The 24869-nt window shown below is 39.5% G+C and overlaps 1 protein-coding gene across 1 annotated transcript in view; it reads left to right on the forward strand.

Annotated features, from left to right (window-relative positions):
* PTDSS2 (phosphatidylserine synthase 2) overlaps nt 1-24869 on the forward strand; it is a gene marked incomplete at both ends in the record, with an annotated part of 34676 nt that overhangs the window by 9577 nt on the left and 230 nt on the right. Inside the window, 9 exons of the mRNA XM_079537622.1 lie at nt 1788-1870; nt 8928-8995; nt 11450-11584; nt 12609-12659; nt 14925-15038; nt 16274-16392; nt 17087-17201; nt 19251-19396; nt 23942-24127. Coding sequence (XP_079393748.1) covers nt 1788-1870; nt 8928-8995; nt 11450-11584; nt 12609-12659; nt 14925-15038; nt 16274-16392; nt 17087-17201; nt 19251-19396; nt 23942-24127 — 1017 coding nt within the window. The remainder of the gene's footprint in view (nt 1-1787; nt 1871-8927; nt 8996-11449; nt 11585-12608; nt 12660-14924; nt 15039-16273; nt 16393-17086; nt 17202-19250; nt 19397-23941; nt 24128-24869) is intronic.

Here is a 24869-nt window from a genome sequence, read left to right on the forward strand (position 1 = left end):
TTCTTGTGGTGATTTGCATCCAGGTCAGATCTAGCTTTGGGAAAAACTGTCTCACAAGAACTTAAAATGCTGATCTTGGACACTTTGGTTCGTGACTGAGCTTTGTAGTGAGCAAAGCGGCATGTATTGTTTTGTGATGCAGAATGCAATCTCTTTAAGTGTACATGTAGATTTGTAGTCCTATGACTTCCAAATACACAGGAGTGAATCAAAATGCAGGCTATCCTTGTTATCTGAAAAGATTTATATAAAAGTATTATATTAAAAGATTTATATAAAAGTATTTATATTTATATAAGATTATATAAAAATAGCTGAAAAGATTTCTTTGTCTGATTCATCTTGGAAGAGCATGATGAAACTCTCTCTTTGCTGTTTAATTCAGTCACTAATTCTGTTGCATTTCCCAGTCTCATAAGGCAAGCAGAGCAGCAGTTACGTCTGTTAAGTACAAGCCATTTTTATTTTCAGGAAGCACAGCCTTTTTATACTCAGAGGCAGGTGTCACAAAGCAGTTTTTGCAAATGATTGTGTCTTCTATTTTGAAAGGAGTTCTTGAAATGTTTAAAGCATGAATAGGCTATATAACAAATTTTGCCAATAAATAAAAATAGGTATTTTCTCTTGTGCATGCGTAGAGTCGCAGCATTAATTGCAAACATGGCCTTCACTTATCCTGCAGTATATTGAGATATTTCTCAATTACATATTTTTTTCTGACCACACTTAATCAGGTAATGTGGAAAACATGATAACTCTATTAGTTGAAGTTTTTTGGGGAAAAAAAAAAGGTATTTTGGAATTGTGTTATTACCATTTAATCCATTAAGAGTGGTAAAAGGAAAAGGTTCTTCACCAGGGAGTGGTCAGGTCTGGAACAGGCTCCCCAAGGGCGGTGGTCAGGGTCCCAAGTGTTGGAGCTCAGGGAGTTCTCAGACATGGGGCTGGCATTTGGGGTACTCCAGTGTGGAGCCAGAGTTTGTACTTGATACCTCGGGGTCCATTCCAGCTTTATATATGTGATTCTGTGTATTCAGACATCAGTACTTGCATTTGTTTATCTTCCTTTTACATGCAAAGCAATACGTTATTTAAAAATGTACTGCATACAGTTAGCAGAATTTAAATCCTTAGATGTTGCTTAAGTGGTCTATTTATTTATTTTTTAATCAGTAGGGATCTCTTCTTGGCGCCATGGGGCTACTTTAAGGTTCCAGTTCCACCACAGCTTAAACTGACAGTTTAGCCTCAAATGCTGTGGCAATCCTCCCTAGATCTTATGTTGCTGATGGTGGCAGAAAACAGTGTGTACTGGGCTTTAGGGTTTAGGGATAAATTCATGGATCTTGGGTACACATGGTAAATGGCCTGGTGACATTTTAATGCTGGGTGAGTTTTCAGTGAGATAGGGCTCCTGGATTGGCTGGCAGGATGGTAGTATGCAGATGGAAGCATGCAATCAGCAGAGAGAAAGGGAGAAGGGAGGATGAGTGGGCTTTCAGATTTGAGGCTGTCAGTTGTGAAACCACAGTTGAAATGTAGGGACTTGTTCCTATTTCTTTATTTATACCTGTTGCTTGTAGGCATTTGGTCTTGATGATCTTCATGTGTCCTTTCCAACTGAACTATATTATTTTCCTGAAACATAATCCCCAAGAAGGATTGATTTATAACTGACAAGTGTATTACTTAGGAAACAAAGACAAGATGGTTTGACATCAAAGAACATTATTTACATCTGTTAGTAAGATGCTGCAATATAAACTGTTTGTTTTTTTTACTTGCAGAGGTATTGTTGCCAGTATTTTGGTTTTCCTGTGTTTTGGAGTTACACAGGCTAAAGATGGACCATTTTCAAGACCTCATCCAGGTAATTTAAGCCACTTAAATTACTCAGATATTTCTGTTATGTTCTGCTTAATGTAAATATTTGTGTTACGTGTAGAGAAGTCATAATTTAAATCATATAGGTTCAGTAACACTCCACAGTTACCATGTAGCTTCCCAGCTTCCACCCAGCCTCTTACAGTGCTGAGGTGTTATTCCAAGCAGCATGATGATTCTTTGGTTCACTATCCACAGTAACTATACTTCTGAAGTTTTCCAGTAAGACTGTAAGTCCTGAAATGTTTGAAACCTTAACAGGACACCTCTCTCTGCTTTCCTGTCATAGCTTTCAGTTTGAGAACATCTGAGTGGTTTTCTCTGGAACAAAAGGCACTTTTTATTCCCTAGAATTGAACAAGTGAGTTACTGGAAGTCCAGAGGCTGGAGATGTATATGGCAGATTGCTCTGATGCATGATGGTGGTATACAAAGGTGATAGACAGCAGTTATTCTCTTTATCTTTCAGCAAAATCAAATTGTTCATGTATTTCATCGCTTTATGTTCCAAGTTTATTGATGCAGTAGAGGGCATGAAGTTTGTTGCAGCCCCCTGGGACGTGGTGTCAGCTCTCAGGTTGTCTAGAGCTGTGGAGGATGTCTTGGGAAGTACCCATGGGGCAGTCAAGTCTCTGACCTTAGCTTTGTATGCTGTCCCTAAAGAAAGATCTCAGTTCAAAGGAACTGGCAGCTCTGGCTGCTGGTGTGCGCAGCTTCCATTTATAGGACAGAAGGAAGCATTTGAGTCACAGTCAGGTCACTACAATCACATACAGCAACACTGGATCTATTACATGAACTCTTGGAGCTGGGTATTAGCTGGGTTTCATAGTAGCTGGGTTTCATAGTAGCTAGGTTATTTCAGGTGATTTTGGAGGCCTGTTATTTGGTATGTCTGTACCTGTTTATGATTAGCTCAGAAGTGTTTTATACTTTGGATTTTGTGTCTGTATTGCTTTCTGATTTAAATAGCTTTTCATGGTGTTTATCCACTTGATTTATATGTACCTAGTTCATCCCATCTTACCACTGATGTTGCTAAAGCAAACAGGTTTTGCCTTCACTCTTCCCCTCAGCATAAGCTGGTTTACCCCATAACATTTAGTAATCCTCTGTGTGTGCGTTTTGAGTTTTCTTTTTTGAAAGCAGCTATCCAGACCTGTGTATGATACCGCAAGTATGACAGAACTTGAGTTTTTTGTGACAGTTTTAATGTTTCCCAGTATCTATCTGGTAGTACATTGATGGCAGTCTTCATATTATTTGTGCTTTCTTTGTGGTTGTATTACAGCAGCAGCTCAGTGTCTGACATAATATCAAATCCTTCAATTTCTCTGACTGATAAGCTGACATACATGAAAACTTGCTGGTTCCTAAATGTGAAACTGTATTCTGAGCTCTTCTTATACTCCAGTCCTTTGAGGTCATCTACTTCGAGGTCATCTGATTTTCTCCTTGCTGTCCCTGCCTTCCCTGCTGCTGCCATTTATGTGCTCAGTGTTGTTAATCTTCTTTCTACTCAAGTCATTAAGGAAACTGATCTTAGCCACTGTGTGTTATCCTTGTAGACTGGCTTTTTTTTCCCCTTCTTTTCAGTATTATTGGCTATTTCAGTTTCAGCCATTCGCTCATTCTGCTTTGCCTTTTTTCTACTAAATCCCCATTTTCTCTAGCTAATAATCTGCCATATGGACCCATACCGGTTGTCTTAATGTAATTCAGAAATGTAGGGCCATCATGCAAAGAAATGGATGTGGTTACTTAGAGAAGACTGATTTCTTTTTCTAATGTGGCTTTTCTGCTTTTTATTCCATTTTCTTTGTGTAAATTATTAGCTTCATTTGTTTCACAGAGCGCAGCCTCTTGTACGCTCAGCAGGAGGCAAACAGCATCGAAGCCATCTAGCAAAAGATGAATATGCTCTTTTCCCTAAGGAAAAATATGTCACAGGGGACAGATCTTAGATTCTGCCTGCGGATCCATTTGTTGGTGGGTGAACACCTAAGCTTGGAGAGTGTCATGTGCTTCATGCTAAAATTAATCATGGATATAGGTCATTGGTATGCAAATAGAAGATTTTCTTGATTCTTTTTGTCAGCTCTGCTTCCAGAGTCTTGAGCGTGCAAACAATGTACTGTTGCAAAAGGCCAGCAGTGCTTTATTGTCTTTGTCAAGATAACATGCCCACGTATTTTAATAAAATTTTCCTTGACAGTTATTGATGCCCCTGCTAAAAAACACACAAACAAACAAAAAAACCAAATACATTTTAATATTCCCAACCTTTGCTCGCATTTATTTTGATGCAATATGCTGTTATTGACAACATAAGCAGTTTGGTGTAATAAATTGTGATATTCTTCACTGGGCCATAGCCTATTGGGCTGAAGCAGCCAAAGATGAGCAGTCAAAAATTGGATCTCTCCTGTACCTGTCCCAGGGCAGAAAGCATGGGCTAAGCACAGGCTGCTTGTGAAACCAGCAGAGCAGCTGGTTGCTTTGTAATTCTGTGAAGAAGTCCTTCCACTAGGAAATAGTACATGATCTGCTCCTTTCTGTCATCTCCTTTAACAGTTCAAGAATCTGTGTGATTGCTCTTGTTTGTACATAAATTTATTAGACTCTTGGGCTATTGATACTTACTGCTTTTTCACTGACTAGATGAAATAAATTACTGTGTGTATTGGAAGCTGGACCTGACTCATTTTTCTATCTTAACATAACCAGTTATTGTTTTGAGGTATTGCATTTAGAAATGAAATACTGCATAGGCTGAGCTGAGCCTGCTCTGAAGGCTCGCCTTCCCCCTGCTGCACCCCCAGTTCTCCTACCTCCTCCTCATCACAGTGCTGCTCTCAGGTTTATGGGTCGTGCTTCTGAACTTGAGCTTGCTATGGAAAACCTGGTATGAAGTAACTTGAGCAAGCATGTGGCTGGACCAGGCTCATGTGGCTTCTCAGAACAGACAATTCTCCCTGCTCATGTTCCATGCAACTTCGGATTAGCACTTACAAAGTGTTTCTACCCACTAGATGGCTGTAAATGCCTTGCTTAAGCAAAATACTTTAGAATTTATGTTTTTTTTTTAATCCTTAGCCTTTCAGGTTGCATAGGTCAAATGTAAACCTATATTATAGGAGTAAATGGCTGGTTTTGCACTCAGCCAGGCAGCCTGATGTTCATCTTCTGTTGCCAAGTCCTCCCCAGGACAAGAACTGTTTGAGCATAGTAATCACTGAGCTCTCAGGCATGTACATGATTAGTTGAGGCCTATTAAATCAGGCAGATAGCCCTAATTTGAGGGAGGTTCATAGTGACGAGTATGGACTTAAGGAGAACAAGTAATAAGGGTATGCCAAAAATAACCTTACAGCTAGAGCTATACTCATCCAGGAAGAGAGAGAACACAGTGTTTGTACTGCTTTGAAAACATCTTGTTTCTGTTGTGCAGATATAAAGTAGTCTTCAAAACCACTTGGGTACTTAGATCTGCTGGGGAGAAAGCACACTAAATTGCAACTGGATCTTAATTTTTTATTAAGCATTTTGCTTTAGTAAATGTTGCTGAGTGTATTCAGCAGCTGCAGGTCATTTGTTTCCATAACTTTAGGTATATAGGAGCAGTTGTTTCAGACTTCAGTTTTTAATCCATCTGAACTGCATGTACATATGTTTCAGAACTAGTCTGCCACTTTTCTGTCTGTAAGTAGTGTAAAATCTGTCATACAAGGCTTTGGTTAGGAAAAAACCCTGCATTAAGGCTGCCCGTCTGGAGATGTTGTATAAAGGAAATGAGTCTGGTAGGAGAAGTGGAAATGAGAGGTTGATTATTTCTTCTGACTTGAACACAGTTTTAACCATTCAAGGTACGCAATCAAATCATTATGAGAGGGGGGTGGAGAATGTTATCAAACACAATATGACTTTTTTTTCTCTTTTCTCTCTTTTCTCTCTTTTCTCTCTTTTCTCTTTTTCTCTCTTCTCTCTCTTCTCTCTCTTCTCTCTCTTCTCTCTCTTCTCTCTCTTCTCTCTCTTCTCTCTCTTCTCTCTCTTCTCTCTCTTCTCTCTCTTCTCTCTCTTCTCTCTCTTCTCTCTCTTCTCTCTCTTCTCTCTCTTCTCTCTCTTCTCTCTCTTCTCTCTCTTCTCTCTCTTCTCTCTCTTCTCTCTCTTCTCTTTTTTCTTTCTTTTTTCTTTCTTTTTTCTTTCTTTTTTCTTTCTTTTTTCTTTCTTTTTTCTTTCTTTTTTCTTTCTTTTTTCTTTCTTTTTTCTTTCTTTTTTCTTTCTTTTTTCTTTCTTTTTTTTTTCTTTTTTTTTTTAAGTCCTACAGCTTTGCTTGCAAAGACCTTAAGTACTTTTGAGCAGTACAGTGGTGCCTGTGAACTTTCTCTCTTCCCAATGCATCTTTGACCAATGGAGATTTCTTTATTGGTTCTTTTAGCTTACTGACACCTAAGAAAACACTTCATTCTACTCTGTAATTAAAATGACAGTTATCTTTGCTAATTATAGTAAAACTCCTAAAAGTTTAGGGATTCCTGTTAAATCAGTTGTGGAGTGCAGAACTTCCTGATATTTGGGCACACTTGCATTTTTTTTCTCTGAAGGTGTGAAGTGTGCTATTTTATTAAATTCAGCAGTCTTACTGAAGAAAAGCAACCTTCTCACACTTCTTACACTTTAATCTGTTTTAATGATTCTGTCATTGGCAGGCTGTCAGATAAGAGATTTCTTTTTAAAAAAAAATATGGATTTTTTTTTTATTATTTTTTGCGGCCTGAGATTGAATGGGGCAAAGATGACACATTTTCATTTTGGGGCAAACAAGCATATACGAGAAGCTCTGCAAAACCATGGCTAGATGATTTTGGGTTTTCAGCTGATAAATAATATGTTTGCAAGTCAGGAGTTAATTTTAAGTTCTTGCATTCTTTGTGTCATGGTTCTGACTATAGAGCATTGGCATACTGAAATTCCCTTGAAATTAGTAGGTAATTACCCAGAACCTTAAGGTTCTTGGCTATTTTTTTTTTCCCGTCTTTTTAATTTCATGGCAAACCATAAACATGGATGTAGAATAACTTGCTGCTTCTACTAAAGCATACGAATATCTTGTCTCTTCTTTGCCCCAGCCCAAATCTAACCATAGCCTAGGTGTTGCCATGGAAGGAGAGCTCTGTTCTATAAGTGTAAACAGGAAACACCTGAAGGAATGTCTATTAAAATAATTCCAAAGCGATTAGTACATGCTGTTACTGTGAGATTTAAATAACCACTTGGAATGACATGGGTTTTGATAAATTACTTTGTGTTTTTGGATGTGGTTTGGAGAAAATGCTGAGAGCTCTGTGTGTGTACACACTGGGTCTGTGTTAACCTGCTTCCTTCCTTAGAGGAACAGAGAAACATAACTGTATGGAATGGAGGGCAAACCTGTCTCTGGATGGAGTAGGAGGAATTATAGGCATGAATGCAGCCCATGCTCTACAAAACTCTTGTCCTAGACAGTTTGAGGGCCTATTGCCAGGGGACCGAGTCTGACCAAAGAATTGATCTGATAGGGATAGAGCTGAAGATACATGAATACTTTGTGTACCGCTTAGATTCAGGCGTTGCTTCAGTCTGAAATAACACACTGCAAGATGGTGAGAAATGACAGTGGGTTCTGAAACACTTGAGTCTTGCCTGATGTTTCTCGTACGAGGACTGTCAGATGATCTCATAAGTCTTGCATCTAGCACCTGAGAAACCTTCTATGTATTTTCTGAATAGAATTCATAGTATAGGTGGAAATATATTTGGTATTTTTATGCTTCTTGCCCCTCAAAGAAAGGAACGTTATCTTCAGGGTAGACGTGCATACCAAAGGAAAAGCAGAGATCCTCCTGCTGGTGTTAGTTCTGTCCTGTTTAGCAACACATAGGTGAAACTTTACAAAGCTGTCTAGCCATGACAGAGCTGGGAAAACCAAAGTTGGGCAGATCAGGTTGTGTGACATTGTGGAGAAAGAAATAAGATTTGCTCTAGATAGACAATTCTTTTCCACTGTAAGTGGCCAATGTAATTCCTTCTAACTCTTAAATATTTAGTTCATTGGGTTGAAGTATTTTCATGGATCCTGATTGTTGCTTGAGCAATTCTGGCAGATTTACATAGCAGCTTGTGTGGTAGTTAAAAAAGCCTTTCTGGCTGTATTTTTTAGGAAGGGTGGTAAGTATTTAGATAAGTATGGGGGTATTGATTGATGCTCGGCTGAACATGAGCCGACAGTGTGCCCAGGTGGCCAAGAAGGCCAATGGCATCCTGGCTTGCATCAGAAACAGTGTTGCAAGCAGGAGCAGAGAGGTGATTGTTCCCCTGTATTCAGCACTCGTCAGGCCGCACCTCGAGTACTGTGTCCAGTTTTGGGCCCCTCACTGCAAGAAAGATATTGAGGCCCTGGAACGTGTTCAAAGAAGGGCAACGAAGCTGGTGAGGGGTCTGGAACACAGGCCATATGAGGAGAGGCTGAAGGAGCTGGGAATGTTCAGCCTGGAGAAGAGGAGGCTCAGGGGAGACCTTATTGCTCTCTATAACTTCCTGAAGGGAGGTTGTAGTGAGCTGGGGGTCGGCCTCTTCTCTCGTGTCATTAGTGATAGGACCAGGGGGAATGGTTTCAAGCTACGCCAGGGGAAATTCAGGCTGGACATGAGGAAGTATTACTTTTCAGAAAGGGTGGTCAGGCACTGGAATGGACTGCCCAGGGAGGTGGTGGAGTCACCGACCCTGGGGGTGTTCAAGGAAAGACTGGATGTTGCGTTGAGGGACATGGTTTAGTAGGAGCTATTGGGAATAGGTGAACGGTTGGACTGGGTGATCTTTTAGGTCTTTTCCAACCTTGGTGATTCTATGATTCTATGATTCTATTTCACTTTGAATACTGTGTTTTACAGTTTCTTGATGACAGCATCTCATCTTGAAATGTTTTGTTAAGTTACAGCAGATGCATAATTGACTGCTGTTCTGCTTGAAGCCTCTGTTAACGTCCTTTTTGTCTGTTTCTGTAGCTTACTGGAGGTTTTGGCTGTGTGTCAGCGTTGTATATGAGCTCTTCCTCATCTTCATACTCTTCCAGGTGAGTAACTTAAGCTGATGTTGAGTAACTAGACTACCAACACAGGTATGAAATCCTTTGTGCTGTTTCTTATAGGATTCTTACCTACTGCAGGAACTCTTCATTTTTTGTGATATCAAATCACTGCCTTACTTAATGAGACTTCTGGATTGAGAAAAATTTATAGTATTACCAAGATATTTCACCCTATTGTCTGTCTTAACTTCCAGTTAACCTCAGCCCAGGTTAGACACCATAGTGAAGCAATTTTACATGAACTGATAATGTCAAGTTTAAGTGCTGGGGAAGAGCTCTGGATTTTGAAGGAGGCTCCTCATCTGTGCAATGCAATTATTGTACTCATCTCCTCAGGCAACAGCATGACCTGAAACCAAAAGCAAATGGAGATATTTAACAGTGAGAGTTAAATACTCTGTTCTGTCAGACTTGGGCTTCTTTTTAGGGGTAGGTAGATGAGTCCCCTGTGGTTCTTCTTCAAATTGTACCTTCCAATTGAAATCCTAGTTGCATCTGGTACTCTGTATTTCAAAAGGGTGGCGTAAGTAACCATTGCAGTCTCATCAGGTAGCATTAAAATTATCATTTTAGGTGAATAGTTGAGGAACCGTTAAAAGTAAAATTGAAAAATGTTTTATCTCTAGATACCAAGTGAGGTTGAAGGAGCAGGACTAGAATTCAGAAGTGTCAGGATTTGCGTTGTCTTTCTTCCTGTTGGAGCAGGACATTTCCTTTGCAAACAAGTTTTTAGTGCTGATCAAACCCTTTCCAGCTAATCAGAGATTTCCTTTGGCTCCAGCGTTTCTTGTTCTTCTTGACCTTTTTGGAGGTTCCCAGTAGTCAGTGCCAAGTTCTCTTAAGAGTAGATAACTTTTTTCTTTGCCTGGCTTATTGTTTCAGTGGTCAGCTGGAAAGTGTCTGCAGTCATTCAGTAAAGAACAAGATGTTTTTTCTGTCCTGTTGATGTAACTTGGGGGTTCAGTGTTAACCCTTGTGCAGGACCCTAATATCTCACTAGGGTTTCTTTCAGGCTGCCTGTCCTGCTTGGAGGGAGTGGAGTTCTGACCCGTTCACAGGCATGAACAGGTCTGTCTTGCCTTTTTTTGTTGTTATTCCTCACTGCTGAGGAATATTCAGTCAGTTCCATTTTTATTCTTATATTCTTCCTGTTTCATGTCACCCTCTGTTTTTTTGTTTTTTTTTTTTCCAGGCATGCTTGTGAACAGTACTCATGACTGGCTGCTGGTGCCTTTGTAATTTTGAATTCTCATAGAAAAGCCTGGAATTGCTTTGCTTTTCCCCCAGTGGCATGTTGTATTGCCAGCCATTGAGTTGTTAAGGACACTCACTAGCTGTTGCATAGTTCCTCACTGAAAATACACTGTTAGTTACTTTGCGCAGGTTTAAATAAGGTTGAAATTATGCTGAGTCTATAAGTGATTAAGTGTTTCTGAAAGCAAACATAAACTCACTCGTTGTAACTTGTCTTGTAGTTAATCTGACCAAAGTAGGTTTATTCTGAAACTTTATTATTATTTCTTATAAGTAATTCTGGCATTGTTCATTTTTTCATGACTGCTAACTAATCTCTGTCTGTTATTGATGTTGCATTGCTTCAGCTATAAAACACTGATCACAGTGGAGGTTGGTTTCATTGTGAAATGCTTTTTCAGCAAATGCGTGTGTGAGTGACCAGTAAATTAGCTCAAGTCTTGGTCACCTTCTGTAACTAATATTTGGGTACTTTTTCTCCTTGCTGTTCATCACCTGTGCTGCCAGTGAGATGTTATTAAAAATGTGTTTATTCAACAGGCTGTAATAACTATTTTTTTTCAGCCGCAAAATGCAGTGCCATTCTCAGCTTTCTGTAGCTGAAGTGAGCTGAGCACAGATGCGAGACAAATCCTGCTAACAGTGCATGTAGTCTGTGTGCTCAATCTGCTGATGTTTGCACGTGGTGTGTTTTGTTAAAGCTGCATGCTGCTGGATCTTTCTCATTCTACAAAACCAGAATGTCACAAATGCAAGAGTTAGCAGCCATTACATGTGAATGTTTCCTCATTTGCTTATTGGCAGCTTATTGTTTACCTTCACCAATGGAAGAAGTGCAGAAGTGTCAGTGAGAAGGATGAACTGTAGGTCAGTTCAAGCACTAAGCTTTTGGGAGAGAGGAGGCATAGAGGAATAGCATGGAAAACGGAATTAAATAATTCAGATTTTTCATCTTTCAGAAATGTGAAGTTCATTCTGTTATTTTGTCTCTAATGTTTGGCATTGGAAGATTGGAAACTTAAATGTGTATAATGCTTTGAGATCTGTATGTATTTTAAGAATTGCTTTGCAACATGTCTAAAAAAAAAAAAAAAGCCCATTTGAAAATAGGCTGATATGAATTGTATCCTTCCGTACATCAGTACATACTAAAGGGGAAACATACTTTTTGTGCTCCTTTTGCAGACTGTACAAGATGGCAGACAGTTTATGAAGTACATTGATCCACACTTAGGTGTTCCTTTGCCAGAAAGAGACTATGGTGGCAACTGCCTTATTTATGATCCTGGCAACGAAAGTGATCCATTTCACAACATCTGGGTAAGAAATAAATAAGTATTTGATAGCGAGTCTGAGCTTTTTTTATTTTGGGAGTAAAACGTTGTTTAACTGAACACTTGAAAGTTATGAGTCTTTTTGAGTGCTGAATCAGAAAACAGGTCACGACTGACTAACTTCCTTCTTGGCCTTTCTTGGCAAGCAAATGGAGATGTCTCTTTGTATTCTAATTACGTTGCCTGAGGAAGGGGTAAACTTTAACAATCCTTATTTCTCAGCTTATTGATGGAAATGCCTTGCCACTGTGAGTCTGGACTTAATTTTGTGCATGAGGAACTACCTGCTTCCTTGAGGCACAGAATTCAAAAGTTGCATGTTACGAAGCAGCCCATGAGGTGCACTTTTCTGAATACCACAAAGTGTCAGGAGGTTAATGTTTTTTGCAGGCAACTATAGGAGACTATAAATTCAAGGGCAAAGAAATTGTGATGACTCTCAACTCCATGACTGTGTGAAAACTGTAGTGTTTGTTAGCAATGAGCATTATTAAATCCTTTGGGTCTGCCATACAAGTCTTCAGTGCATCAGGAAGTGCAATAACTGAGAGCCATAGTAATTGTCTTCCTCTAGTGTTACACCAGCTGTGGATGGAGGAGAGGCACTTGTTGCCCATGGATTTTTGTGGGCAGGTTTGGTAAGATTTAAGAAGCTCTCCTGCACACAAGATGAGAGTATGGTGAAGAAATGTATGTTCTCACTTCATTATATCTAATTTGAACACCTTCTTCTTCCTTCCCCTTGGAAAGCAAGGAACATGACATTTTGCAATAAGAGGGTAGTTTCTATCTTATCAATAGTCTTAATTCCAGTTTCTGCCCTTCAAGCTTCCTGACTTTGCTTTAAAGATAACTTATATGCTCACTGTACTTAAGAACAAAGAAACTCATAATAAAATGCATTTGTGAGGAACATCCAAGGTTTGTTTTTTTTTTTTTTCCTGGAAAAAAGTAAGATTCAGTAGTGTACAATTGTACTGCTAAGTGATGTTCACTCTTGTTTGTTTTAGGACAAACTGGATGGATTTGTTCCTGCTCACTTTTTTGGCTGGTACCTGAAGGTAAGAACGAGTCTTCTATTACATTTCTGTTACAGTGCTCATCTTCCTTTTAAAGCATGGCTGCTTCTCTTCTAGTGATACCTGTCTTCATGATCAATTCTATCAGGCAGTCATCTGTGAACTAGACTAAGTGTTCATATTACATGAAAGACTCTCAGGTCATCTTATTTGTTTCCAAACTAATGTTACGTTGACAAGCTCTTTCCTTCACCATAACTCATTTTGAGGTGAAATCAATAGAAGTCAAATCCTTTACTTCTGTAGCAAGATAAACTCCTGAATGACCTTTGAATATAGAATATGGGGATGAAGACTGTTCAGAAAAGGGAGTGAAAATTGATTGCTATGTAAGCATAGTTGATGCAAGCATAATGATAAATACATTAGTACCATTCCAAGGTAGGATTTTCCCTGTTGTGTCTAAATCAGGAGTTTAAATCATTATATGGGTACTTTTAGTTCTTGTTACTTGTTTGTGTCAACTGTCAAAGAAATTCCAGTTGGCAAACATATTCACTACATCTTTTACTAAGTGCTTTGGTCTAAATATTAGCTTTGTTTTTTTAACCTGAGCAAGCTTACTCTAGCTAACCTTACTCTCTCTGCAGACTTTGTTTATTTGCTTGTTTGTTTTCCTTGTTTGTTTTCTGTTTTGTTACTTTATAAGATCAACAGAAATAATAAACTGAAAAGGCTCAGGCCAGCTTAAAAATAAGCTGCAACTGCTGTTTTGTTTCTCCCCTTGAGAAGTGCAGATGTGTTGCTCTGTATGTGCTTTTTTTCCTCCATAACCAAAAAGTGTAGTGCTAGACATGGGGAGAGCTTGGCTTTAGATCAACGTATTGGTTTAGTGTAGTGTACAGTATCTTCATCTCAGATAATTACATTAGAAGCATAAATATCAAAATAACATTTCAGCCTGTATTTGTTTGTAAAGTTGTGTCATACTGAGAACTAATGTCTAAGTAGGCAGTGCATGGTAAAAAGCTGTAAGGGAGTACTAGCACACTCCTGAGGAGCTAGTCAAGGAGAGAATTCAAGATACCAGTTTGCTCATTACCTGTCTTGGTCTGGAAGAATCCTAGCTTTGATTAAGGAGGCTTGGGAGGACATTTCTGCAGAAATGCTCAAGCTGATAACTGTTTGTCAACCTGCAGTCTGATTTCAATTGCTCAGCATGTACCACCAGGTGCTTGTTTCTGTGTTACTAAACCAGAGGGAAACTGGCAGCTACGTGTCTTATCTGATGGTTAACTTTTTTTTCTATAAAAAGCTGGAAACTTGGTGTGTTGTCTTTGTAGAAATGAATGTGTGGTTTTATATCGTCCTTCTCTGTGGTTTTGTTTTACCCTGTTTTCAGTACTGGACTCTTACACTGTATCTCCAAGCACCTGAATAGCAATAGTGAAAATGGATATGCCTCGTTCATCAGAAATTGCTGTGGGCCTCATCTGCTTTTGCATTGTTCAGATTGTGTTTTTGTGTTTCTCCTGTTTTGACAGTAGGCCAAGATGATGCATACATTTCAGGACTGCTGCTCTGCTGAATCTTAAGTTTGATTGTGGGACAGGTTGCTCTTCCTTGCTCAATCTAATGCACTGGTTGCTACAAAGCAACCTCAAGTGTCCTGGCACAATCAGGGCTGAGGTGTAGTGCAGATGACTCCTTTATAGTTTGCATTAAGCAGGCTTTGAAAAGCTTTTATTTGGATCAGCAGAATGGTACTACTGTGGTGGTCAAGCACCTACTAATTTAATTTACTTAATGTAATTTCCTTCCCAATGAATTCCATCTGCCTGCCTTTATTCTTTCATGCAATGGTTTTAATATAATCTATGGTTGTCAGAATCTTTCCCCTCTGTTCAGAGGCCTGTAAAAATTAGGCTTTACTACATCATCACAGCATGAAAATACGATTTTCATGAACTTCCTGATCCTTTTCTGCTTACTAGAGACAAGGTATTCAACTGCAGAAGTAACTGGTAAGCAAATGCAATGTGTCCACTGTTCACTCACTGAACACTCCGTGTTCAGAGTTCAGAATTCTCGTATTCCTTAGATGACTAGTTTTGAAATAATTTGGCCATATCCTTTGGCAAAGCTGTTTCTCTATACTGTATGGAGTTTTTGATTTCTAAAGGGTGTTAGTGGTAAATGGTGTGTGGTACTGCTTTGTCCAGTGTGGAAGCATTCATTTTTGTAATTGTTTTCAGTATGTTGTGCAACTATTGTGGATCTTTTGAAAGATTTTTCTCCCTTTTATAGACACTGATGATTCGAGACTGGTGGATGTGTATGATCATCAGTGTAATGTTTGAATTTCTGGAGTACAGTCTGGAACACCAGCTTCCAAACTTCAGTGAATGTTGGTGGGATCACGTATGTACTGCATAAATCATGATTTATTTTTTTTTAAACTGAGGTATATATTTTAAAGGGAGGGAGCAGGAAGTGGTGAAAATTATATTATATTCATCACCAAAAACATTTGTATAAACACTGCAGCTCAGGGGCTTTGACTGTTCTCCATGCTGAACTTGTAATTTTGCAAGATTTCAGACTTCTACATGGAATGGTAAAGTTACTCTTTGTGGTTTAGTATTTGTTTTGCTTTACTCCATACCAGCTAGAGACTCTAAGACAAACATTTTCAAATATTTGATGATGGTATAAACCATAAAGTTGGAGATTAAGGGAAAGATAAAGCTTAGTGTTTATAGTTTCAGGTATAGTTTCAGTTTTCTTGTCTGTTAAGGAAACAGGCTCTGTTCAGCTTATATCCAGCTCTTCCTTCTCTGTAAACCTGTCTTTACTGTGTTCTCTAAGCAGTAAATTACAGTGTTTAGAAGTCTTTGTATAGTGTGTAAAAAAAGCTTTGGAAACACTAAGGTTTGACCTTCCTGAAAAGCTGCATGGTCGCTGCACTTCAGAGTCCAGAATGGTTCATGTCATAAAACATTGCTTGTGAGTATTTTTGAAGCTAGAGGGACTACTGTGATCTTGTTTCCCTGTGGAAGGAACAAGCTCTATTGCTTAAATGACACAGATTTTTTTTCCATTATTTTTTTCTTATTAAGGCTCATGTGAAATGTAAATTGGTTACTAAAGCAATCAAAATTCCTGCATTCAGGGCGTGCAACTCTGGTTCTTACATTCTTAAGCTTGTACAGTTCTTTCTGAAGCTTGAAATGATTTGCTTCTTTGTAGTATTTATGAAAGTAAATACGTATTGTATCAATACTGCAAGCAGAAGGTAGTTTCCTTTCAAAAACTTCTGAGGAGGTTAACACCGTGTTCCTCTTCAAATAAAAAGATTTCTTTTTTTTTTTTTTTATTCAGCTCAGGGGCTCCATCTCCAGGATTAATGTTTGGCAGAAAGGCATAGCATGAGGAGAAATTACTTATTTCACATCCCAATTCTAGAGACAAGTCACTTCTTCAGGAGGCAGCCTAAAGTTTAAGGAATGTATTAGAAGCATTTTCAAATGCTTTTATGGTGTGTTTCAAAAGTTATTACTTAACAATGTGGAGATGAACTGATAGTGAGTGGGAAGAAGTTTGTTCTGTAGCAGAAGGAATGCTGCATCACTTTTTTTATTTTTTTCTACTTTCAGTGGATAATGGATGTGATCTTATGTAATGGATTAGGAATTTACTGTGGGATGAAGACTCTTTCTTGGCTTTCTTTGAAAACATACAAATGGCAAGGACTTTGGAACATTCCTACATACAAGTAGGTTGGCATAGAAAGCAAATCTGCACACAGTAGCAGTGTGCAAAGTCTGGGGCTCTGTTAAGACCTTGATTATGAATAGGTTATTCTGTTAAAGTGAATTAAAGAATCCACTAATGTGGTACAGCATGGAAGCTTGTGAATGATAATGTTATCTAACTTGCAGATGACATTATTAAAATAAACGTGTTTGTCATGAGCATTGCCTGATATCTAGGAATGAGGACATCTTGTAGGCATGAGGTTATAAAATGAAATTGTAACTGAAGGGGCAAGAAACCAAATCAGGATCAGTCTCTTATTTGTAGCAGGGATACTCATGCAAATAATGCCTTCCTAGTAATTGTAACTTCATACTAATTGGGCCACTTAAACTAATAACTGTAAATCCCACATGTTCTTCTGCCAGTGGTGTTATCTTTTTCTGTAGCGTGTTCTTGCTCAGCAAAGCAGAATAGAGGAACTGCTTAATACAGTGGATGTGGTGTATTAAAACTTAAAATGATAGCACAGTAGCAGGCTTTTCCTGGAAAGAAAACCAAGTCAAAGTCAAAATAATCTCAGTAAGCATTATTTTTATGCAGTAAAATGAGATATTTTGCATACGTGAATCAGTGTCAGAAATGGAAATGATGGTAGATGTCTCTAATCTGCCATTTCTTAAAATTCTAACAGTGTGTTGTCTTTCTTTCAGAGGTAAAATGAAGAGAATTGTCTTCCAGTTCACCCCATATAGCTGGGTCAAATTTGAGTGGAAGCCAGCATCCAGCTTACGGAGATGGCTAGCAGTTTGTGGCATTATCTTTGTAGTAAGCAAACTTCTCTGTCTTGTCTTCTCTGTCATCTGATTTAATACTTTGTAATCTTTGAGCAACTACATAGGGTAACTTAGGCTGACACTCTGGCATGGTGATGTTTCTTTACTTGAGCAGATGACTTCTGAATCCTGCAGAAAAGTTTCCACATCTCTGGTACCATCTACAGATTCATAAATATTTTTTCTTGCTGTGCAACGCTGATTAGCAATATGAACAATTTAAACTGCTATTTATACACAATTCAGTGAGTAACATCTACCAAAAATGTTGCCTTTGGATGAAATGGCTTTTTTTTCCCTCTCTGTGTTAAACAGATAGAATACCACATTACAGCTGGAGATAAATGTGACCAAAGCCTCAGTCTGCTGTATGCTGTATGTTATCTGGACATATGCCTCCTGAAGTGTGCAGTTTTTTTACATTTTTATTCAGACTGAAATTTTAGTTGATTTAGCCATCTAAGGGCTATGCTGTGGGAATGCATCGTCTTGATTTCCTAAGATCAATTTCATGATTGCAGGTATCATATGTGGCACGGGTGTGGGGGGTAAGCTTAGTATTTGAAGATGCTTTTCTTCCACTCTTGCCTCTTGTCAGTTGGAGCCTTTGGCCTCTGTGGTATCCATGAGATGGTACATGACCCAGTTTTGAGCAACTTGGATTTATGTCAATTCAGTGACTGGGAAATTTAACTTGAAGACAGAAACAAATAATAACCACGGAAAACTTTGATGCTTTTAGTGATTCCAGATACAATGAACATTCACTACATTGAGCTTTTGTATTAATACTGTGGTACTGGATATAATTGGTTTGTGTTTTTTTTTTAAAGAGTTAACTAGAACAACCTACTTGATCATCTTGAAATATATGAAATATGAATTCTGGTGGTGGCTTATTCGAGTGTCTGTTCACTGAGGTTCCTTGTTAAGGTTTGCTGAGTGAGCCACATCAGTCAGCTTGTAAGGCACCACCGCCTCTCCTTCATCTCACACTAATGTCAGATTGCTGTAACTAAGCAAGCAACATAAAGCAGTGCCAGCAGGAAGTGTTAGGCAGTTTGCAGACTTGGTCAGGTGAATGCAAGTTTAAATGACACATTTTATGCTACATAAAACATTTGCCGAGTTCACGTAATGCAACAGGCTTGTTGAGATTCCTGTACTTTATGGAATAAATGACATATATATATGCCTGTATAGAAAGTACTTGTTTCCTTCAGTGATTCCTTTGTGCATACTCCAACTCTTTGCACTCTGAAGAAATCACATTTTTAGGTGCAGGAGTAGATTCTGTTGCTGAGAGGTTCCCCTGAGTTTATATTAGTCTTTTGGATAGTATTTCTTTTAGCAAAGCATAGCTTCAGCTGACTTCCAGTTTATGGACAGCTTCATGTATTTGCACGTACCTCTCTATTAAGCAACACTTAAGGCCTTTTATTATTGTTTCTTTTGAAATGGGAAGCCATTGTCTACTTGCTCATTTAATCACGTTGTCAGAGCAGCTCACTTAAGAATGTTTTGCTATTAACATGCTCCAAAGTTGGCTTTGGCAGTGGTGTTGCTACAACTGTGTTTAACAATGTGAAGCAAACATACAGAAGCACCACCTAGGATGCTTTGCTTATGCCTCTTGATTTGCTTTTTTTTGTTTTGTTCCCTAAGTCAGATTTTAAATGATAGTGAAAGGACAAGTTTTTGCTTCTAGGGTTTGTTGCGAGTTGTTTTAGAAGTACTTCAAATTCCTGATAAACTTGTTCGAATCTAGAAGCAATGTTTGGCAAGGTTTCTGTTGCATCCTCTGCCCTGTGCAAGTGCATACGTTTTACTACCTCTTCCTACACATTTAAAAAACAAAAAATAAAAATTAAAAAACAACCACAAAGCAACAACTGTTCTTGATCACTGTTGCAGCTGATGATAGTGGGCTCAGTGATACTAAGTAAGATATTGTGGAGTTAGTGAAATAGTTGGGGCAGGGAGATTCCAGGCTTCGTTCAGTGAAATCTTCTGCATGTAATTAAAATGTACTTTCTCTCAGTTTTTATTGGCAGAGCTGAACACATTTTACTTGAAGTTTGTGCTTTGGATGCCGCCAGAACACTACTTGGTCCTGTTACGGCTTGTCTTTTTTGTCAATGTGGGAGGTGTGGCTATGAGGGAGATCTACGACTTCATGGATGACCCGTAAGCCAGTCCTCTTGTGTATATACCGTGTCAATCTTCACTTGCTTTATTTTGAATTTGCACTGGTTTGCTCCAGCTTGTTGGCATCCATCTCAGCTTGTCAAGAACAAAAAGATCCAACCTCACAGCATCTTCTTTGTTTTCTTTTGGTTTGGAGGTAAAGTTCTGAATGCATCTGGTTAGAGAAGAGCTGTTATTAAGGGCATTTCGTGTGCACTGTTTTTAACATCTGCTTTTTATAAGTTATTGCTCTTTTGAGACAGTGATGTGTAAATTAGCTGGAGTGCCACTGGCTTGTGGGTGGAGGAGTACTGAACTCCATATTCAGATTGATAGCCAGGAACTATAGTCCTTAGTAGTACCTTCTAAGGACAACAGGGCCTAAACTCAGAATCTGTTTCTTAGAGTTGCTTCTTTTCTTGAGCTGTCTTCCAGCTAGTTCCTGGTCCCCTGGAGCTTTCATGGCACCCTCTTGCAGACTAGTAGACCTTTTAGCAAAGAATTTTGCACCCATACACAACAGTGCACGTACTTTCAGACTGTTCCTACTTAAACATCATATTTGTCCTTGCTGCTTTTTTCTGCAGACCATATAAGACCAGAGAATGCTTTGTTCTCAAAATCACATTTTCTTTTAAGTTTCAGTAGTGATGTCACAGATTGCCTGAGCCCATATCTTAAGTCTAAGACAACATCTGGCTTCAAGAAGTGTTCATTATCTGTCACTGACCAACACAAAAAGTGTCTGTGTTCAGAATTTAGGGTTCCAACATTCTCTGAAGATCAGTTTCCATTGCAAGGCTTTGACTCCTAGAACTGGAAAGAAGGGTCAACTCACATTGCTTAGGTGGATTTCGGGACATTCAGCAGTGGCAGGCTGCTCCCCTGCCTTTGGTGTTGGACCTACTGGTTTGGGACGTGCCTCCATCTCAAAGGTAAGAAGAAATCTCTGCCTCTCATTGGTGAGCTCCTTTCCTTAGAAACACTCCCCCATCTTCTGGTCCTTGTGTTTGGGTTGGAAAAAAACAGCTCCTTTGCCCTGTATTCGACCACATGGCATGGCATTGAAATATAGGAGAATCATCAGTCACCAGTGCCTCATTGCTGATTCAGTTTGTTGCCATTCTCTCAATGAGCTGGAGAAATTCATCAAGCAAGCAGAGACTCTCATCCTGAAGTGCATGTCTTCATCATTGCCACCACCAGTGTTCTGTTTCTCTTGGTGGGTAAGGTGATTAACTTCCTCTCTTCTGAGGTTCACGGCTCTGCTTGATGCACCACAGACCTGACCTCACCAAACTGTTCATGAAACATGGCAGAACCTCACATATGATCTTACGTAGTACCTGCTCTGCAAATATTTTTTGCAACTGGACTTTGATTCCTTTGTGTGTTTCATGTTGCCTAAGCAGAGATGATCTTGCCTCCATTTTACCAACTTAACTGAGCCAAGAACTCAGTGAAGTTGCGTGATGGATTCTTGCTGTTGTGTTGTAGGAAGAAACTGCTGGGGAGGAACGGGCTGTACTGGAAGCTCCTAGCTAACAGCATATCAGAAACATTCCTGACTTTTTCCTTTTGGAAACTCACTCAACATCTTAATGGACGAAGGTTGGAGTATTCCACAGACCTTCCTTGTCAGAACTGTGGCACATTGCCTTGTTTGTTATTAATGGAATTGTCTGAGATTAATCCGATCAGGTCAGCTAATGTTGTGACATTTAGTTTGGAAAGTAGTGAAGTTCAAATATAAAAGACTATTTTTCTCATTTGGGATTCTTAGTATCTGCAGGCAGTTCAAGGATGCTGGTAGATTAAGGCGAGTATGCTGATGAAATATCTATATGTAAGGAAATACTCCAGTAAGAGTGGTTCTTGAGGCTATATTCTAACTCTTAACCTATGCTGTGCTCCTATATGAATTTACATGCTGCTGCCTCGGTTCTTGAGGACTGACCACATGAAATGTTCCTGGCCAGAAATTCCTCAGTGTAAAAGGCCTGTAGCAGTTGACCTTGCCATACATTTCTGGTTTCTAGTCTTTGTGTCTCTTCCAAGAATCTGCATTAAGGCCATGAATTATAAACTCAATCATCTAATAAAAATGGACTTTTCTGTAAAAGCTTTCATGAGTAGAAGGGCAGGAAACCAAATCTTCCTCAGCAGCCTTAGTGTCTGTGCAGTTCTTCTGTGGGGTTACCTTCAGCTCTTCTGTCAGCGTGATCTCATAGGCTAGTGAAAGAAAATGATGCCAAATAAGGAAGCAGACCAGCAAAGCAAAAAGCTGACCCAGTCATCTGAACAGCTTGATTTCGCAGTGAGAGATGTGCTGTTTGTTTTTCTCTATCTGCATGTTAGAACTGGTTTCTACCCAATTAATCTCATTGGATGATCCACCTGGAGCAGTTTCTGAAATCCCTTCACCCAAGTTGGTTTAGACAGGATACTTTTAAGTGCAGTGCACTCATTCCATCTACATCAACAATAATCTATACTTGGTTTACTGTATTATATATTTTTTCCAGTGTATTTGGACCATTTTGTGTAATTTGAACTTACTCATTTGTTTCAAATGTGGCTCTTGGGCCTCATGTTAAAGAAAATGTTTATTTTGTGTGCTTGACTTGCTGTGACTCCTCTGGATTCAGGAAAGCATCACAGAAGAGGAAAAGGATGCTCTGCTTGATCTCCATGCTTAGATTCCTTCTCATGTACTTAGAATCCAAGGGGATTCGGTGGAGCAGATATGGCTGAGAAAAAGTGAAATGCCTGCTAAAGGAAAGGCGCTCTCCCCAAAGCAGCTGCTGGCAACAGAGGGGATGAAGGGAAGAGAAGCTGGGAGCAAACATGCAATCGCAGCTCCCTCTGCCCCAGCACTGTTTGAGGTGCCTGGGAGCCTGTTCTGACCTGAGCAAGCTGGGCGTTGTAGCAGCTGAAGGTGACAGCGTGTCAACAGGCTTGTTTCTCCACCTAGAAAAAGAAGCATTAGCTGAGCAGCCAGTCTCCAAGGGCAGTCCTGATCATGGATTTGTTAAGTTTTCTCTTTTTTCATTGCATGACAAAAGTGTCAAGGAAATTCAGCTCAAAGGACTCAGTGAACACTGTGATATTCAGCAAGTTGGTTCCTCAAGCAGACATAAGCAGTCATAGGTCAGAGTAGAATATCCTATTCTGTAATGCCCTATAAGTAATGCAGAGGTATCTGAACGTAACCACTCCTCTCTCCCCAGCCCAATGAAGGTTTATTGTATTTCTTAGCTCCCCATCTCCTTTGTCCCATGTGAGTAATTCTGCCACTTCACACTGAATTCCTCCTAGATGTGTTTAACTCCACATCTTGTATTGTGATAGGAGTGGAATAACCTGGTAAGCTGGACAAAAAAAAAGAGAAAAGGCCTGGTAGGAAAATGAACTTCAGAGCACACTCTAGTAAGAGAGGGCTGGGCCCCTCTGCAGACTAGATTCAGAAGCTGTGTGATGGAAAAACAGAAATTTAGTGGGAAGAGAAATCATCTGCAGCAGTCTCTGCAGCACATCCGTGTGCACCAGTGGTGCTATAGTGGGTAGATTTCAGTCATTCCAAGGCACTGAAGAGGTCTTGTGCTGCCCAAACAGAACCACACCTGAGATAGAAATCGCCTGGTCTGAGTTAGTAAGCTGTAAAAATGTCAATTCCAGGAATGACATAGGGTCAAGAAATGGAGGATCTAGCTGACTTTGATCAAACAACTTACCAAGATTTCTGGCAATAATCTATTGCTGATAGGGGTGCTGAGATATCCTGAGGAGCATTCCATTTTTATGTATTTCCCATGCAGGGGTAGGAGACCTGAAAGACAGTGAGTGCATCTCCAGTCTGTTGTTCTGCCATCACAGCCTCTGAGTAGATGTCTTGATTCTGCTGGGTTTTAATTTCTAGCACTACTGATTGATGACTCCTTAACTAGGCTAGTACAGAACAATGCAGCTTCTGATTTGCTTGTCAGCAGCTGATTAAAAACAAACCCTGGGAATTAAATATGAAGCACATTTTTGTCCCAAGATTATATCCTCCTAGAACACCCTTCTTGTGTCTTCTAGTGTCTTACCTAGTTGTTATGTTATCAAGCTTTCGTCTTTTAAAATCCCCTCAGAGGTCATTAGTGACAGCTCATTGAATACCTGTTTAGGAACAGAGTAGGTTTTAGAATGCACTTACATGGGGATTGAATTCACTTACTGCCATGTGACTTGGTATTTGCACAAGTAACCAAGGAGTAGAGCTCCTACTTCATACCTTACCCCAAATCTCAAGCTGGCTGAACAATTGGATGTACTAGTACTCTGAAAGTAGGAGTACTTTCTTGAATCAGTGTTGAAGTTTTAACTCTTGAAGTGTTTTCAGAGCCTCTGAGAGGAAAATCGTGTACATGTAATCCAAACCAGACTTCTAGAACTGTGCAAAGCTGAAAGAAATGATTACCCCAGCCATCCTTTTACGAAAGAATATTTCTCTGAATGCTTACTTTTATAGTAATAGTTTTGTTTTATCTATGTATGTTATAGGAAATTCCATAAGAAATTGGGTCAGCAGGCTTGGCTGGTTGCTGCCATTACTGCCACGGAGTTTCTGATTGTTGTGAAGTACGATCCCTATACGCTCACACTGTCTCTTCCTTTCTACATTACCCAGTGCTGGATCTTAGGGATTATACTCGTGCTCACATGGACGGCCTGGCGCTTTTTTATTCGGTAAGAGGTGTTTGGTGTGCTCTGTGCAGGTCTGGCCTGCGTCTTCGGGGGAAATGTTTGGACATCTGTTCAGCAGCATGTTGGTTGTCGAATATAGGCTGTCATTAGCCTTCAGTGCCCCCTGAAGGGACACTACAACTCTTTTGGATTAGTAGAGCTACAGTGTTTTTCTCTTAAGAATTGTTAAATAAGGAAGGAGTTTTCCATGTGTGGTCATGGCAGCTTTCCTTATGGGAAACTGGTAAGCTCAGGTCTTTGTGGGACTGCATACGTTACTGTTGCTGCAGAAGCAGATGAACAGTTTAATGCCTGACTGCATCTGACTGCCCTGGCTGAATGGGGGCAGCCTCTGAGATCGATGTTTTGTTTTCTTTTGTGCTGTCATTTGGATGAATCTGAGTTGTTTTACAGCTTCATTGCAAAAACAGACTGCTGCATTGCAATTGTGTGAGCAACAAGTGAGCCAACTTATATCTATTGGGTTTGGATGCTGTTCTGTGCAGATAAAAGAAATGAGCAAAAACAGCAGCACAAGGCTGAAATGATTATGGTGATCTCTGGTGCAGTAGCAGCACTCATTGATCTTGACCATGCTGGAATGATTCTGAAAGAAGTGAAAATAGCCAGACTGCTGCAAGTAGTTTGTAGTAATTCAAGTGAATCAATACCATTGGCAACTTCAGAAATGGCTGAAAGAAATGGCCAAAATACACAAATGGTTTAGGTATCCCAAGGGCCCTGG

This window comes from Tetrao urogallus (genome assembly GCF_951394365.1).
Source record: "Tetrao urogallus genome assembly, chromosome: 6".
NCBI classification, from domain to species: domain Eukaryota; kingdom Metazoa; phylum Chordata; class Aves; order Galliformes; family Phasianidae; genus Tetrao; species Tetrao urogallus.